Source organism: Sinocyclocheilus grahami, unplaced genomic scaffold, assembly GCF_001515645.1.
Source record: "Sinocyclocheilus grahami isolate Dianchi unplaced genomic scaffold, SAMN03320097.WGS_v1.1 scaffold4.1, whole genome shotgun sequence".
Classification (NCBI taxonomy): domain Eukaryota; kingdom Metazoa; phylum Chordata; class Actinopteri; order Cypriniformes; family Cyprinidae; genus Sinocyclocheilus; species Sinocyclocheilus grahami.
Genome location: NW_015505183.1, coordinates 2458408 through 2476768, shown reverse-complemented (window position 1 = coordinate 2476768; position 18361 = coordinate 2458408). Strand labels below are relative to the sequence as shown.

General features: G+C 34.7%; 1 protein-coding gene across 2 annotated transcripts in view; it reads right to left on the bottom strand.

The window, feature by feature from the left end:
• The window catches only part of LOC107582789 (serine-rich coiled-coil domain-containing protein 2-like), a 58831-nt gene that overhangs the window by 18631 nt on the left and 21839 nt on the right, over positions 1-18361 (bottom strand). For both annotated transcript variants that reach the window (XM_016268813.1, XM_016268819.1), the window contains exons 5-9: positions 10124-10223; positions 4887-4992; positions 2346-2514; positions 2097-2162; positions 1366-1464 (exon numbers count right to left, since the gene is read on the bottom strand). In XM_016268813.1, coding sequence (XP_016124299.1) covers positions 1366-1464; positions 2097-2162; positions 2346-2514; positions 4887-4992; positions 10124-10223 — 540 coding nt within the window. The remainder of the gene's footprint in view (positions 1-1365; positions 1465-2096; positions 2163-2345; positions 2515-4886; positions 4993-10123; positions 10224-18361) is intronic.

Genomic DNA, 18361 nt, shown 5'->3' with positions numbered 1-18361 from the left:
CAATCCATTTATCAACACCATTGCTGAGTATTTTCTCCTTAAAACTGTAGTTTCCCAAAGGCAGTCACAGAAACGCGGTTTGAAACAGCCTTTGTTTTGCTACGTCACAAAACTCAATAACCAATTGAGTCAAGGGATCCTATCCTTAGCATATCATTAACTGTGCTGCAAAGGGTCTAGTGAGAAGGCAGTCAGGTTAATCCGGTAACAGTTATATTTTTTCTGTAGATGTTTTGCCAACTGTTAATATTTCCCTCGATTTTCACGATGTCATGTGCTGTTAGCGCTTATTTATTTGTATTTAGAACCGCTAACTTGAATAATAACCCGCAGCAGCAGTGTAAAAGTAGCCCGGAGTCAGACGCACCTCTCCCGCATTGGCATCCGCACGTCACACGCGTATGATCGCCGGCACGATTTGGAATCACAAACTTGGCTGCATTTGAGTCTTCAAGGCATTTTGAGGACATAACATCGTCAATTAAGTAAATTTAACGAATGTTACAGTATCCACTGTAGTTGTCCGCTAGTAAAAACTGTTTTATCAGCCATTATCTGTGTATGAACCAGCGCAAACAGATAATGTTACCTCACAAAGTTAGCCATCAGTCTCCTTTCTTACGTTGAGCATACCAGCTTATTTCTGGTTCAAACACATATGGCTTAATTAAACCAATATTTCCACTTGCCATTGCATCGCGTTTACTACAGTTCAGGAGGCGCTGGCTCATGGCTGGCTGCTGTGTGACTGAGTGGCGGCGGGGCTAATTTGCGTATTCATAGATCCGCGTATAGTAAAAGAGGCAAGGGTGTAGCGTTGCATTCAAGCTATTTTAAGGCATGACAATAATTTCACAAGAAAAAAATGTTAATGTCATTTTTATGATCAAAGATGAGTTTTAAAGGATACAATTTTTGACCACAGGGGGACTTTAAATTAAATCACAATTATATAATGAAAGCCATAAAAATCTGTCAATTAATCGTGATAATCGTCATAAAGAGGCAAGGGTGTAGCGTTGCAATCAAGCTATTTTAAGGCATGACAATAATTTCACAAGAAAAAAATGTTAATGTCATTTTTATGATCAAAGATGAGTTTTAAAGGATAAAATTTTTGACCACAGGGGGACTTTAAATTAAATCACAATTATATAATGAAAGCCATAAAAATCTGTCAATTAATCGTGATAATCGTCATAATCGACAAAGCCCTAAAACAGACAATTAATCGCAATAACCATGACTATTTTTAGACAATTATTCGTCAGCCAAATTTCATAATCGTGACAGCCCTATTTTCAATCAATAAAAATGGTCAAAATGAGCACAAGTGTGAATGTGTCAGGAATGGCGATGGCTCACAGATTGTTGATGCTGTTGATGAGTGAGTCGTGTAATGATTTTATCTTTATTTTTCAGCTCTTCCCTGAGATGCGCCACCTCCTTCATCAGTTCTTCCATCTGACACACACAAATACAAAACAAATACTAAAATCATACACAAAAAAATATTAGATTGTATACATATAAATAACGCAAGTGTACAGAATGGAAAAAGGGGTGCATAGAGCTGTTGGTGTCAATTTATAGGCCAAAACGCAAGACTAATTCACCATGGGTTCCCTCTGGAATTACTAATGGCTTTTTACAATAGCAGTTTGCAATTTATGAATATAATAAGGTCTGTGGTAAACATTACTTGAGATATATTAACGCTTCATTCTACCTCATAAATTACACACAGCTCAAATGTGAATTATGAAACGGTGTGCTTTAAAAACACAAGCTACTACACTAGGAACCTCATGCACTTATAGTTTTAGCCTTTATGTAGCAACTTGCTCGCAACATGCATTTTTAACAGCTTCAAAGTTTGTGTTTTAAGATATGAATGCGTGTAATTTATGCTATAGAACAAACCGGGACTATTTCTTCCAGTATAAGCATTTAGAATTTTAAAACCACATTTATAGATACACATTAGAAATTCCTGAGGGAGCCCATGGCTTGAAAATGCCAATGTTCTTTTTCAGGGTTTAGGACAACAAGCTGAACAGCTCTATTCAGGTGGGTGTTTATGGGATGTTACAGACCTGCTGGGCTCTGCTGTCATCTCCTCTGGAATCCAAACTCTCTGGAGTAATCTCACCATCATCCATCTACATAAAATTACAATTTATTCAGGAGTTAAAATGCTCATGTTTACAACTTATCCGGTTCTTTTATTCTTTCCTTCTTTTTGTTTTAGCCCTACACACATACTAAAAGCTGCTCAGAGGGTAACAGCTGGGTTTGCATATGTAAGTGCAAATTTGACTCTTCCAGCTGTGTGTGTGTGGTACCTGCAACAGACTCTTAAGTTTGAGCAGCTGTGATTTGACAGATGAGCAGTCCTCCGTCATGTGCTTGAGAGTGAGTTCATCTAGCGCCACCGTGTGACTGTCATGCTGAACTGCAGGATGGAAGGGCCGATGGCCTGTATGACAGGCATCATAATGAAACCCAGCCAGCCTAAGTAAGAGAGAGTTCAGATTTAATATAATTTATAGAAAGAAAAACAAGAACAAGAAACAAAAATCAGCATCAAAGCATTAAATAAAAACTTTCTTGATCTTTGAAACCATAAGTGATGAAAACAAACTGTAACTTTCAGAAGTCAAAACTTTCTCTCCAGTTCAAAAAGACTGCAAAATCAGCCAAATTCCAAACTTCATGATGTCAACCAGAATGCACAGACTACTTAGTCGTCAGATGACTATTTACACAACAACGTCTATTCAATGTTCAGGAGATTGGCATTATTATTTCTAAATCACCAGAAGATATTTTTATTCCTGTATATATCTTGCAATTAAAGTTTCCTTAATGTGGCTGAAGTTTATTTTTAACAATGTCTCTCATATCAACATTCTGAGTTCTGTTTCATCACTCTGACTAACATGTGTGGCATATTTCAGTGCAGTTGCTTTGTTAACTTGTAACAATCTACACTACCATTCAAAAGTTTGGGGTTTTTATATAATTTCTGAAAGAATTAATACTTTTATTCAGCAAGGATGCATTAAATTAACCAAAAGTGACAGTAAATACATTTATAATGTTGCTGTTCTATTTAAATGAATGCTGCTGATAATACATTAATAATAATCAGGTTTCTTGAGCACCAAATCAGCATATTAGAATGATTTCTGGCAATATGACACTGAAGATCGGAATTATGGCTGCGTGCTGGGTATAGTTTTGCGGCCACAGAAATAAATTACATTTTAAAATATATTAAAATAAAAAACAGATATTTTAAATAGTTATATTTCATAATAGTACTTTTTTTACTTTCAAATAAATGCAGCCTTGGTGAGCATAAGACACTGCTTTCAAAAATATTTTTAAAATGTTACCGACCCCAAACTTTTAAACAGCTGTTCATGAAAGTTGGTGCAGCACAAATTATAATTAACTATAATGCACTAATGAAAATTTCATTCTGAGGGTCAGAGATAGGGTAAAAAATGATAATGAAAAAATAAACTATATTAAATTAACTATTAATAATGTTGCTGATGCAAAAAAAAAAAACTATTATGAATGGATCTCAGAGCAAAATAAATATTCAGAGGTTTAATATAATATAATTAAAATAATTAACCCTGTATTATACATAGTGGTGGGCGGTATGACCAAATAATAATATTAATATTAATTATAAATATCACACTCATTAATATCATGGTATTTTTCAAAATTATACTGGTTTCACGGTATATGACGGTATTTTTATTTTTATTTATTTTTTTCCATGCATGACCGGGTGTAAACCACATTTTCTACTGATTGAGAGAGGAAATAGGCTACTGCAGTAGATTGACTTAGAATGCCCTATTTTACTGTCATGATGAGTGAATATTGTCGAAAAATTCCACTCTAAATAGTGACGAAACACCACCCATTTGTACATGTTAACCAGGAGTCACTCATTTATAATCGCGACATTGTCTGATAAAATCAACATGCATGTACAGTAGATGCATGTTGAGCGGCTATGCGGTGGTTTTGGCTATTTTACTTTGTCTCATGCAGCACACTGCCTGCGTCTGAGTAACAACAACAACAAAAAAAACTGCATTTTCTTAATAGACGAACTATGCTCATATTTATCTGGTTTTGGCTATTTTACTTTGTCTCATGCAGCACACTGCCTGCGTCTGAGTAACAACAACAACAACAAAAAAAACTGCATTTTCTTAATAGACGAACTATGCTCATATTTATAATTCCAAACAGTCAGTAAGTGGCAGGTGCTTGGAAACGCTGTTTGTACTCATTTATTGGCGAGTCGGCTGTGGTACGGCCAGCTGAAAGTGATGCTGCGATATTTGTGGCGGTCAGTGGATATTGTGGATGTGTTCTTCTGTGTCATCACGTTCAACTAATTCTACAGCTTCAGTTTCGGAACTTTCACGCTTAGTAACACATACAGCTGTGTCCTCGCAACAGTGAAAAGAGACCCCCCCTCAAACGCGTTCCGAACATTATTTAAACGACACCGGTATTGCGGTATTTTAAAAATTCATATCATAAGAAAAATAAACACCAGAATTCGGTATGAACTGGTATACCGCCCAGCACTAATTATAAATTTTACAGTTCTAGTCCTGGATGCTATATATAGTATTCCACTTAGACTAAAATATAATTTATAGTAAATATATAATAATATATAATGGCATACTTTTAAAATATAAAAATATAAACCCTAACAGCCACCTATGTGAAACCGCTCTTGATTGCGGTATGCAACACCCACTTTTCATAATCCAATGAATTTCTGTTCTACATTTTTACTATCATGTTTAATTAGGAAATGTGTGTTCCAAGGCATTCACCTGTTGTCATTATGAGCATGATCCATTCCACTCCATCTCTGTTGTCTCCTCCTCCATTGAGTCGGCCGGCCTCCCCTGTCAGAGCGCTCGAAGTGGGCCATCCCATCTGCATGCACAGAGGGGTCAACAGTAGTCAATGACAAATAAACAAATGCACTGAACAACCGCCCACAACCCAATTCACTTTTAAACACACAATTCAGTTAGTCTCCAAGAAACACTCAGATACAGACACACACTCCTTGGAAAAAGAAGGTCATCTTTCTCTGGGAGGTTGAGCTCTTAGAGTTTCGATACAAAGCATTCACACCGCCCGAGGCGAGATATCAGGGCAAACTTACACTAACACACTCTGAGGCATACAAAATCTCTCTGTCTCTCTCTCACACACACACACACACAAGCACTCTTTCAATCTTTCTATACACTTCTAGCATAGAATAAGACAGTATAAGAAGAACAGACAGAAAACTAAGCTCCAAAAACAGACCTGCTACATTCCTCTTGTCCTTGCTGTCTGGTTCACTGCCAGAGCCTCAAAAACAGACTCAAAAAACAGTCCAAAACTCACCCACACGAATACAAATAACATTAGAACTAAGAGCAGAGATGGTCTGTTTTGACTGACACATCAAAAAGAAAAGGTTGAAATGCAGCTGGACAAAAATTCCCCAAAGTTAAAAATTCCAAAGTTGTGTGGTGTATAACTCCAAAACAAAAGTACTTACAAAACTTTCAAAAATTGACCAAATTCCTATGACTTTCTCACTGGCCAGCCGAGCATCTGCGAATCCAATAACTTTTCCACCCTGTTAAAACGTGGGAGAGTTTGTGAGTTCTGGGAACTCCCTGGGAGATTTAACCAGAACCAGAGACACACAGCTGTAATCCCTGAGCCGTAGGGCCTTCAGAAGAGAAGGGGAACTGATGGTAGTGCTCTCGACCGAAGTCGGCACAGCCCTAGGGCAGGGTCTCCCCTCTGGTCACAGGAACTAGGGTCAAAACAGCAGGCCTTCCTGCCTACCAATTGGAGGGATCAACCATGGAAGGAATGAAGGAGGGAAGGAGACAGACAGACAGGGAGGGGAGAGACAAGGGGGAGGGGGTTCTGATGTCATCTATTCCCTCCTCTGGCTCTACAACCCCCTTCACATGACTGCAGGGCATGATGCCCGGGGCTATAAATACAACACACACACACACATACCACACACATACACAGAACTGTAAAACTGACTGATTCCTACTGATGGCTCAGGCCAAAATACTGAAAGTAAACATGACAAAACTCAAAAACCAAGCAAAAATACACCAATGCTCATAAGAAACTTTTTTTTTAACATCTGAGCCACCAAACAGCTGAAAGAACGGTCCCAAACAAGGGATTGTGCTCGTCATTCCTGTACTCATTCATTTAAATGTCATCTGTGAAGAGTATGTAATGAAGTGTATTGTTTGCCATCTCTAATGTGGAATTTGTCTACGTACACAAGACTCTGGAATCTGCAGAACCCGTAACCACCCTGTGACCTCACTCGCACACTCTAAAATCACACTCTGAGATTGAAGAAAACAGGAAGCGACATTAGGACATTCTCTTCCAAAACTGAGAGTTTATCTGAGAGTCACTCGGATGATTCAGTTGACATTCAGTATTCAGGATTTCTGGCAGGGGCGGTCTATGCCTGTAACTCATTCATGACAGGCAAGTAACACAGGCACTATTGTATGTACTGTTTAACAGTATGTGCCATTACAGGACAGTTAGTGCAATATAGCAATATACACTTCCGTTCAAATGTTTGGGTTCGATAAGATTTTATGTTTTTCATAATTTAATGCGTTCTTGCTGAATAAGAGTATTAATTTATATATTTTTTTTAAATGTTGAACTGTAGTGTATAATGTTGCATTAATAACTAATTTATGTTTTTTTGACAGTATTTGGCAATTGACATGCAAAGTCAAGCAGTGACAGCAGTGTCTTTCAGTGTAACTTCCAAAACTTAGTCTAACACTACTTTAGGTATTTTTCAATTTTTTTTCTAATTCTTGATCATTATTATGCATGCATTTAATGTCCTCAAATTAACTGGAAGACTAAATTTAAGAAAAATTATACATTTAATATTAATATTTAAATAATTATATATTTATACATTTATACATTTAAAAATGAATGTCACATTACAGCACTATTAAATTAACTGCACAGAAGCCAAAAGGTGAATAAAAATGGAAAATAACTTAAAATACTTACACATTCATATGAAATAGGTATTTTGACCTAATATTTTAGGTTAATTTACTATAATGTTTTGCTGGGGGAATAAGTAACCATATAAGCTTTAACTCATGATTCATCCATCAAACATATCAAAAAACAAAGCTCCAAACAGCCAACAGTCATATAATAAATAATCCAGAAAAAGCCCTTCCCACACTGTCTTGAAAAATAATACACTAGCTTTTGGAAAGTAAGTCCTGGGTTCTGGGTTAGCCAGTCATGTCAGATCTCTACAACACTTTACATTCCACAAAACATGAATTCAATTACAAAATGATATATTAAATCCAACTGAATTAATGATATCCTGATTTCAATCTCTTCATCACATTAAATTCATTCAAATCACACCGAGCTGAAGGAAACTCTGACATGGCCATCCGTACAAAAGTCATTCACATTCAAAATAGTGATTATCACTTGCACTTGGCTGTGATCTATCAACAAAATGATTAAAACTGATCAACTATCATTATCTTAGCAAACGGAAGATGAATTAATAGATCAAAGATAAACGCAAGGATGATTATATTAGAAATGTAATTCAAGTGGACTATTGTGGTTACAAAAGTAAATAGCTGATGATAAACTCCTGTACTGGTGTTCAAAAGAATAAGAGAGACATTTATTTATTAAGCAATTTATTCACCAGATTTCCAAGTTTTGAGAAAATTGATGCAGGTGTGACCTATTTCTATTAAACTTTTCATATCTGTAAGCACTTTAGACATCAAACAGAAGGCAGCTTTGGCTTATTGAATGATTGCTGGATATACTACTCAATTACACTGTATGTTTGTGTGTACTAACCACTGAGTAAGGTCCTGCCCTCTGACAGATCCACATCAAGCATGAGGTCATCATCTTCCAGGTCACATGAGCCAGTGTTATCCAAGTTGTTCAGAATGTCCTGTGCATGAGAAACAACAAATGAGAGAGAGTGCGTTTAATAGAGATGGAAACATGCATTACATTTACCAGAAAAGACATTTGTGGTAATTCACTCACACTCTTTATGCAAGGACAATCGCATAAAAGAAAGGGAATAAAATAGATACAGCCACCAAAAGCTACATGAAAACTAAATGTTTTTCGCTTAACATGAAGAGCACATATATATATATATATATAAAAACGACGACTTCTCGGGCCATCTGATTATTTGAAAATCCAAAAGCACACCAAGGTGAAAATCAATATGCCTCAACAAAACCTCAATTTGCCCTCAGACAAAAAATGAAAGAGGACATTTCAAGCTGTGTGGCAGACGCACAAGGGGCAGTTATCAGCTATTGCGGTGCTGTTTAATGCATTTTAAAGCGATTCTGAACATCAAGTCTGGCACGGAGAGTTCAAAAGAAAATAAGATCTTTGAAGAAAGATGTTCTCCCATTTCTATGTGCTAAAATATGGTAAGAAATACCATAAAACAAGACCTCACGGCTTAGCCTTGATTTGGACAACATGAAGAAATTACTCTGATGTGGCTCATCTTAAAAGTGTTTCTCAAGAACCGCTCTGAACTGATTTCAAGGTTGGGAGTAAAATTTGAGAGCAGGAGTGAGTCTTAAAGGCCTGGAACCAATTGAAAGGATATTTAGCTCATTTATTTCATGATTCGTCATTTCCAAAACATACCAAAAATACTGCATGGCACTATCAGGGGTTAAAGCAAAAAAATCCTGAGCCTGATCTTTTTTCCGGGGGTTGCGGGGGTGGACACTTACACAGGGTTATTTGGCAAAAAAAAAAAAAAAGAGAACATTATTTGAAAATGATTTTCCTTGAAACTAACTAGTAACATATCTGCCCTTGCCATTAGCCCTTGACAAACTCAGACTACAGATTATGGTGGGCTATTTGAAACAGCAATACCAGGAAAGGTTACTCACTATAATGCAAACACATGTAACGTATATCCTTGACAGGGTACAAGATGCCCTACAATTTAAAACATGACATTTCTGAAATTGTTTTGTTCAAAAGAAATAATAGTAAATTAAATACTAGGAAATGAATATAAAATAGGAAATATACAAAGACCATTTACTACAGAAAACTACAGTTCAGTTCAATTAACAACAACAAAATAAAATGCTCCCAAGAACTGGTAACTTAAACGGCCGATACCGATAACAGAAAAAATTAGCATTTATCGGCCGATACCGATATGGTGGCCGATATATCGTGCATCCCTAGCTTTAACTCATGATTCATCCATCAAACATATCAAAAAACAAAGCTCCAAACAGCCAACAGTCATATAATAAATAATCCAGAAAAAGCCCTTCCCACACTGTCTTGAAAAATAATACACTAGCTTTTGGAAAGTAAGTCCTGGGTTCTGGGTTAGCCAGTCATGTCAGATCTCTACAACACTTTACATTCCACAAAACATGAATTCAATTACAAAATGATATATTAAATCCAACTGAATTAATGATATCCTGATTTCAATCTCTTCATCACATTAAATTCATTCAAATCACACCGAGCTGAAGGAAACTCTGACATGGCCATCCGTACAAAAGTCATTCACATTCAAAATAGTGATTATCACTTGCACTTGGCTGTGATCTATCAACAAAATGATTAAAACTGATCAACTATCATTATCTTAGCAAACGGAAGATGAATTAATAGATCAAAGATAAACGCAAGGATGATTATATTAGAAATGTAATTCAAGTGGACTATTGTGGTTACAAAAGTAAATAGCTGATGATAAACTCCTGTACTGGTGTTCAAAAGAATAAGAGAGACATTTATTTATTAAGCAATTTATTCACCAGATTTCCAAGTTTTGAGAAAATTGATGCAGGTGTGACCTATTTCTATTAAACTTTTCATATCTGTAAGCACTTTAGACATCAAACAGAAGGCAGCTTTGGCTTATTGAATGATTGCTGGATATACTACTCAATTACACTGTATGTTTGTGTGTACTAACCACTGAGTAAGGTCCTGCCCTCTGACAGATCCACATCAAGCATGAGGTCATCATCTTCCAGGTCACATGAGCCAGTGTTATCCAAGTTGTTCAGAATGTCCTGTGCATGAGAAACAACAAATGAGAGAGAGTGCGTTTAATAGAGATGGAAACATGCATTACATTTACCAGAAAAGACATTTGTGGTAATTCACTCACACTCTTTATGCAAGGACAATCGCATAAAAGAAAGGGAATAAAATAGATACAGCCACCAAAAGCTACATGAAAACTAAATGTTTTTCGCTTAACATGAAGAGCACATATATATATATATATATAAAAACGACGACTTCTCGGGCCATCTGATTATTTGAAAATCCAAAAGCACACCAAGGTGAAAATCAATATGCCTCAACAAAACCTCAATTTGCCCTCAGACAAAAAATGAAAGAGGACATTTCAAGCTGTGTGGCAGACGCACAAGGGGCAGTTATCAGCTATTGCGGTGCTGTTTAATGCATTTTAAAGCGATTCTGAACATCAAGTCTGGCACGGAGAGTTCAAAAGAAAATAAGATCTTTGAAGAAAGATGTTCTCCCATTTCTATGTGCTAAAATATGGTAAGAAATACCATAAAACAAGACCTCACGGCTTAGCCTTGATTTGGACAACATGAAGAAATTACTCTGATGTGGCTCATCTTAAAAGTGTTTCTCAAGAACCGCTCTGAACTGATTTCAAGGTTGGGAGTAAAATTTGAGAGCAGGAGTGAGTCTTAAAGGCCTGGAACCAATTGAAAGGATATTTAGCTCATTTATTTCATGATTCGTCATTTCCAAAACATACCAAAAATACTGCATGGCACTATCAGGGGTTAAAGCAAAAAAATCCTGAGCCTGATCTTTTTTCCGGGGGTTGCGGGGGTGGACACTTACACAGGGTTATTTGGCAAAAAAAAAAAAAAAGAGAACATTATTTGAAAATGATTTTCCTTGAAACTAACTAGTAACATATCTGCCCTTGCCATTAGCCCTTGACAAACTCAGACTACAGATTATGGTGGGCTATTTGAAACAGCAATACCAGGAAAGGTTACTCACTATAATGCAAACACATGTAACGTATATCCTTGACAGGGTACAAGATGCCCTACAATTTAAAACATGACATTTCTGAAATTGTTTTGTTCAAAAGAAATAATAGTAAATTAAATACTAGGAAATGAATATAAAATAGGAAATATACAAAGACCATTTACTACAGAAAACTACAGTTCAGTTCAATTAACAACAACAAAATAAAATGCTCCCAAGAACTGGTAACTTAAACAGGGTCCGTACAGATACTGCAAAATGAAATTCCAGGACTTTTCAAGCACTACTCTTTTGGTTTTCAAGGACTAAATTCAGATCTCACTTTTCACTTAAAAAATGTTATTGTCTTTCAAATTCTAATATATAAACTAATAAAACAAATGGTACAAATAAAGTGCAGCTCATGCAAAGAATGCAATGACTGTGGCAACTTTAACATTTGAAAGGATACTATGGCAAAATTATCGCTTTCCTTATTCAAACAAATTTTTTTTTCACGAGTATATGATTGACCTAAAGAATGAAAGTTAGGCTATATCATACACTTGGAAAATTATGAGCTATATCACCACTTATCAACACTAGGGGTGTGACAATAAACTTAGCTCAGTTTAGAGCTTAGACAAAATGCATATACTTGGTTCAATAGAACGAGACAATGTTTTAATACTTTAAGAAATATTTGAATGACAAAATATTTGTCTTTTAATTACAAAAAATAGAACAATGCAGTTATATTTTGAAATGTTTTAACAAATCTAGGGCTTAACTAACAATTATTTTGTTAATCAAGTAATCTACTGATTATTTTGACAAGTATGTTTTAGTAATACAAATAGAACTAAGTGAAAAACAGGCTTTAATATGACTATATTTATATATAAACTACTGATGAGGAAATAATAATTGGCTCAAATAAAGTATCAAAACCAAGTACATGGTTTTATTGAACAACTGTTAAATATATAATGTAATATGCCTATATTATAACAAATACCTGCAGAGGGCGCCAACAGGCTGGTGATGTTTCATGTGATTCAACGACGTTTAAATCCATTTAATTGCAATATTTGGCCATATTGAGAAACTTTTATTTTGAAATCGCGATCTACAATAAATCGCATATTTAGAAATATGTTGATGTATTCTGTGTTGGCATAGGTTTATAAATGACTTAAGTTACAAATTAAGTGAGATAACGCACAGTTTTCCCAGATGAACGTTAAGCAACCCAAACTCACCGCATATGCAGAGGAAGATTTTAGCCCCTTTCACACAGTCTTCACTGGTAAATTGACGTTAAGAGATCATGTGTGAACAGGACCTTTTCAAAACTACAGGTAAATTTGTTCTGCCAGTCATATCGTTCTTATGGAGATGACGTGATTACTCTGAGCTGTTTACAAAGCTCCGTTAATTATATAGAAAATAGTCATGTTAGTTTGGTTGAGAGTGAAATCTGTGTTCCTCTCAAACATTGGTAGGCGAACTCATTAACTCGAACGTGATATCAACAAGTTTTTATTTTTATTTTATTTTTTTAAATGTAGGAGGACTATCTTATTTTCCCTCAGCTAAACGCCACATGCCGGAAATCCGGCACAGTGCCGGAGAACTTTAAGCCCTGCACTAATGTTGTGTTAAATATTGCGACCATTATGTTGTGTTTAAATACAACTTTTTAAATTGTGACAATGAAAAATTCTGAAGGATGATGTGACACAAAAGACTGGAATAATGGCTGCTGAACATTTAGCATTACTGATTTTACATCAAACAATGCAGCCTTAGTGAGCATAAGAGACTTCTTTCAAAAACGTATTACTTCATATTACATTGAAATTATTAAAGAAATAGTTTACTCAAAAATGAAAATTCCTTATGACTTTCTTCAGTGGAATGCAAACAGTGAACTTTTAAAGAATATTGGATGCAGACTGGAGCTGTCCAGTTTAAAACAGAATGTAAAAGCAGCATTAAAACAGTCCTAAAATTAGTCCACACAACTTGTATCCAAGTATTCTGATGGCAAACAATAGGTTTATATGAAAAACAGACTGAAATTTAAGTCATAATTTACTGACAATCTTCCATTTAAGTGGGCTGTTAATCTGCCAGATCAAGTCGGTGAGAACTCCAGAAACCGATCAGTCTGATTTGTAAAAGAATCATTCAGCATTCGATCAGCAGATTCATTAAAAAGATTTTACACCAATGAATGATTTACTCACGAATCAGACATTGCTACTTATGTCATTAACAGTTCACAGAGAGCTAAGGAAGATTCAAGATTTTCATAGTATAATGACTTTATAATGACTACTTCTGCCTTTTTATCCCACAAAATGGCTTGAAGACCTTTAATGTAGTGCATGAATCATATGGACCATATTTGTTTGTCATTTTGGTGCTCAAGAGTCCTGGCCATCATTCATTTTCATAATTTTGAAAATAATAGCCAGGATATTCTTTAAGAAAAATCTTCTTTTGTGTTCCACAGAAGAAAGAAATGATGTATGGAGTAAATGACAGAATTGTAATTTCTGACTGAACTATCCCTTCAAGCTATGTTAAATACATTGGCTTTTCTAAATGGGGGACTTTCTTGCAAAAATAACAGTACATTATGAAAGTTTCTGCATAATTTCCCATATTTCATAAACAGCAGGCAGCTGGGGAAAGAACCACAGTACAAATATGCTCTCAGTATACTTTAGAAAACATTATCAACCATGCAACTATGATACATTCATAGAACAAAAACGTCTCTTCAAGTCATCTAAGCTGACAAGACGTCCTCCAATCCCATCCATCATATAAATATGTACTTAAAAAGAGACAGGCCCCTCTCCAGGACATTAATACATACACACACACAATGTACTGTCTTACAAGTGTACACAAAATGTGTATTCTAAGCAGTCAGAGTTCATACACTTCACCTACACATGCATAGTCTCTCAGGTCCCTCTCTCTCTGACTCTCTCCATGTATAAAGGAGCTTAGTCACGGCAGGTTGCTTCAGAGGAAATGACATTTCACTGCGCCGGGCGGCAGCTTAGATATGCAGCCCAAGCTCCATCATCACCCTCCTCCTGTGCTGAAAGATCTGGAATAACATAGCCCATTTCACATCGGCCTGCGCGAATCAGCCGGGAAGATCGGATTAAAGGTCCCTTTAGAGCCAGACCGATACAGACAGAACCTCAGATAACATTTAAGGAAGGTCCTATCGAACAAGCCCAGAATCCGGATCACATTTCACACAATCTGAGTGGTGCGCTCGGGAGTGAAACATCATATTAGGGGGGGATCAAAAGGAATGCGTTTGAATTCCTGAATCATATTACATACATGACACAATTACTCAGACACCTACAGATATACTTTGAAAAGAGCCAAACTTTCAATGGTAATTTAAAAAAAGAGGTCAATGTGCATGTAATTCTAAAAGTATATGTATATATATATATATATATATATATATATATATATATATATATATATATATATATATAGAGTGACAGAAAGGTTTATTATTATTAAGAAATGTAAACTTTTTCCATCAAGAAAGATTTTATTTTTGTATTTATTTTGTAGGTAGTGTGTATGCTTATGTTTATGGATCAAAACACTTTCTAAATATCAATATTTACTGCATTATATAAAATATAATCAGTTCAAATAGTTAAAAATGTCATAAAACTTTGATTCGTGTATTTTTCCAAAAATACTCGTATCAAAAATTTGATGTTTTTAATGCCTAATTAATATTTTTATTTGTAAATAATAATAAACTGTTATGCATGTTTCATAATTAATTAAATGCAGTTTAGATCTCTTTTCCCAGCACACGCTGGCTTCGAATGACCTATGAACTTTGTTACAGGACCAAACATGCAGTACATTTTCATGTACCTCTTAAGACAATGTATAAAACATTAAACTCACAATTGTAAAGACAGAAATCATATTAGTTAGTTTAGGTATTACAGGAGCACAATTAAGTTCCTATATCAGTAAAGACTAAATCATAACAGATGTGTCTCAAGTATATTATTGTCATGTATTCAAAACACCACCGCCACCTTAGAATAGGAAAAAATGGGGGGGGGGGAAGTCTACGCTTCATCACTGCCTGAGAATAAACAGCTTTTCATCTTTCAGTTTGTGTTCCTGTCACCCTGAATATGTGCATTAGATTCGATTTCACATACTGGTAGTGCCACACAGAGCTCTGACAAGCACTCGCACACAAAAAAACAGGCTCTGAGAGCGTGTGGTGGTTGTGTGCATGAAAATGCTCTCAAAAGCCATTGGGAATCGCAGGTCTCAAAGAGATTAAGCAAAATAAGAAAGAGTCAATAAACCAGTTAGCCTAATAAATTAAGAGCTGATTACAGACGTTAAATATTTATAAAAATTAAACAAATCCTGTTTAAAGTATTAGTAATGTTAGCACATGATAAAGCTTAAACAATGCTCTATAAATCTCAGCTAATTAATGCTGAAACAGCAGCAGATAAAAGCATATCTCAGAATCACTTACTGTGTTAAAAACAAAGGCTTCTGCACCTAGATCATTAAGCAGCTAACGAATTGGCCTGTAAGACAGACTATATTTAGAACAAATAAACAAATCTTAAACGAGCCCAAAAGGGGATGTGCTTTCAACAGAGGGATAAAACATACAAAACACACAAGTATAAAATGTAAGGAAAGAAACATATCTTGTACCTCTTGAATCCATGCTGCCCTCTTGTGGTCTCAAGTACAGTAAGGGTTTTGATATCAATGCATTTCACAAAGACAAAAACATTTTCTGACAAAAATAAATAAAAAATTGCCAAGCATGAAAACTAGTTTTAATCAAATCAAACACCTGTATTCTCCACCTTAAGATAGGAATTTCAGCATGTCTCACCCTAGCTCGTGATTTTTTCAACTGCATTCAACATTTAAAATCATACAGTACATCTACTGAAATGGCCTTCATTACACTAATAACATTTTTCCATTTAATAAAATTATTTATAATGGCATCAGTGACCATTAACTTATTTTTACTGTCTATCACTGTAAGTATAGGAAACCTAAGGTTATTAGTTATTTCAAATATAAAAGAGTAAGAACTGTAAAAAGCAAATGCTTTTAAGAAAGAAATATTGAAACAAAACTGGAAAATATTATATGACGCAGATGATATTGATAAAGCATATAATGGATCCCTAAAGATTTTTCATCACTGTATGACAAAAACTGTCCTGTAATACAATATAATAATAATAAACAAAAGCAAATAAATAATCCATAGATTACTTAAGGATTATTAAATGCCTACAAAAAGAAAAACACACTGTATAGACAATTTATTAAGTATCAAACCCCAGAAGCAGAAAATAAATTTAAAAAGTATAAGAATAAATTAATTAATATTATCAGAATGTGTAAGAAGGAATTACTTATTAGTTTATAATAAAAAGATTATAATAAAAATAATATTAAAGGTTTATGGAATATTCTAAATAGTATAAAAATAAAAATTTTAATAAAAAGTTACCCGGAATATTACACTGGCAATGACAATATAATAAATAATAAGGAAGAAGTTGTTAATGGTTTCAAAAAAAATAAAAATAAAAATTTAATTGATTATGCAATTAACAAAAGCAAAAAAAGGCCTCTAACACTAGCTTACTCTATTCTTTTTTTATTCTGTTTTCTTTTTATTTACTATATAATTTAAAAAACAAAAACAAAAAGCCCTTGCTATGTATACGGCGTTAAGCTAACCGAGACTTGTTATAGCACTTGCATATATTTGCTCTTTTGTTGATTTTGATTGCTTCTATTGTCCTCATTTGTAAGTCACTTTGGATAAAAGTGTCTGCTAAATGACTAAATGTAATGTAAATGTAACAAATTCTATGTAAATGTGGGTCTAGACTTGATAAAAATGATAAATGAGCCAGAAACAACAGAAAGGGTTTCTATTTTTAGAATAGAAATCCTAGCTCTATTTTTCTTAGAACAGTGGATAGTGAGGAGATAATGGACATTGTAAGAAAGAGTAAAAGCAAATCCTCCATGGATTGGAATAACATTGATATGATTATAATAAATAAGTTATTGAATAAATTGTATAGCCATTAACTTCCATTAACTATCTTTAACTTGTCCTTTCAGTCTGGTAAATTTCCAAATAAAATGAAAATTTCAAAAGTAATTCCATTATATAAAACTGGGGATGAACACCATTTCACAAATTATAGAGCTGTTTCTATACTCCCCCAGTTCTCCAAAATCCTTGAAAAACTTTTTAGAGAAAGACTGGATATTTTTATTGATTAATTAATTAAGAGAACATTTTAACAATAAGTTAATGTCAATATTTCCAACTAACATTTGGTACAACACTAACTAGCCTATAATGTGAGAGTTTAATTTAGGCAAAATGCAACCTTGTTATTCAATTTGATATGTTTATATATGTTTGATATGTTTTGTTTTGTTTTTTAATTTAGCGTATTTAGGAATAGAACATTTATTATTTTAAAATACATTGAGTCTCATTCATTTTTAAAGTTTATATGGTATAGAAAAAATTAAATAACTAAATTCCACAAAACAGCATTAAACTGTATTTAGACCTAAATTTAAGTTTGACCTCCTGCTTATACATTGCAACCTGCAAATAAAGTTTGCCATTACATCACCTGCTGAGGGTAAGAGCAGATGAGCTCTAAATAAAGCCCGGCCCCAGCCTCTGTTTCAGTATCGGTAAGAGCAGAGGAGTCTTAAACTAAAGATAGACACAGAGCAAGGATCTAAAGCAGATCCACTGCTGTCAGGAGATCAAATTAATCATTCAATTACCATGCATGTGACTCCCACTGATTTCCACGTAACAGTGTAACACAGGTTTAGCAAAGTCACTTCATAAAGATCTAGGAAAAGTTATGCAACAAACTTTAACACTTCATGTTTGGTGTTAAGAAGCATTACAAACAAGAAACGCGTGCAAAATAAATGTTTGCAGTACCTACAGTAGACCACAAGATGTCACTTAAAGCCCAGCTCAAACTGAAACACAGTCCATTATGTAAACTGAACTCCTCCTCCACGCTATACAACTACATCAGAGGAACAATCCTCAAGTATG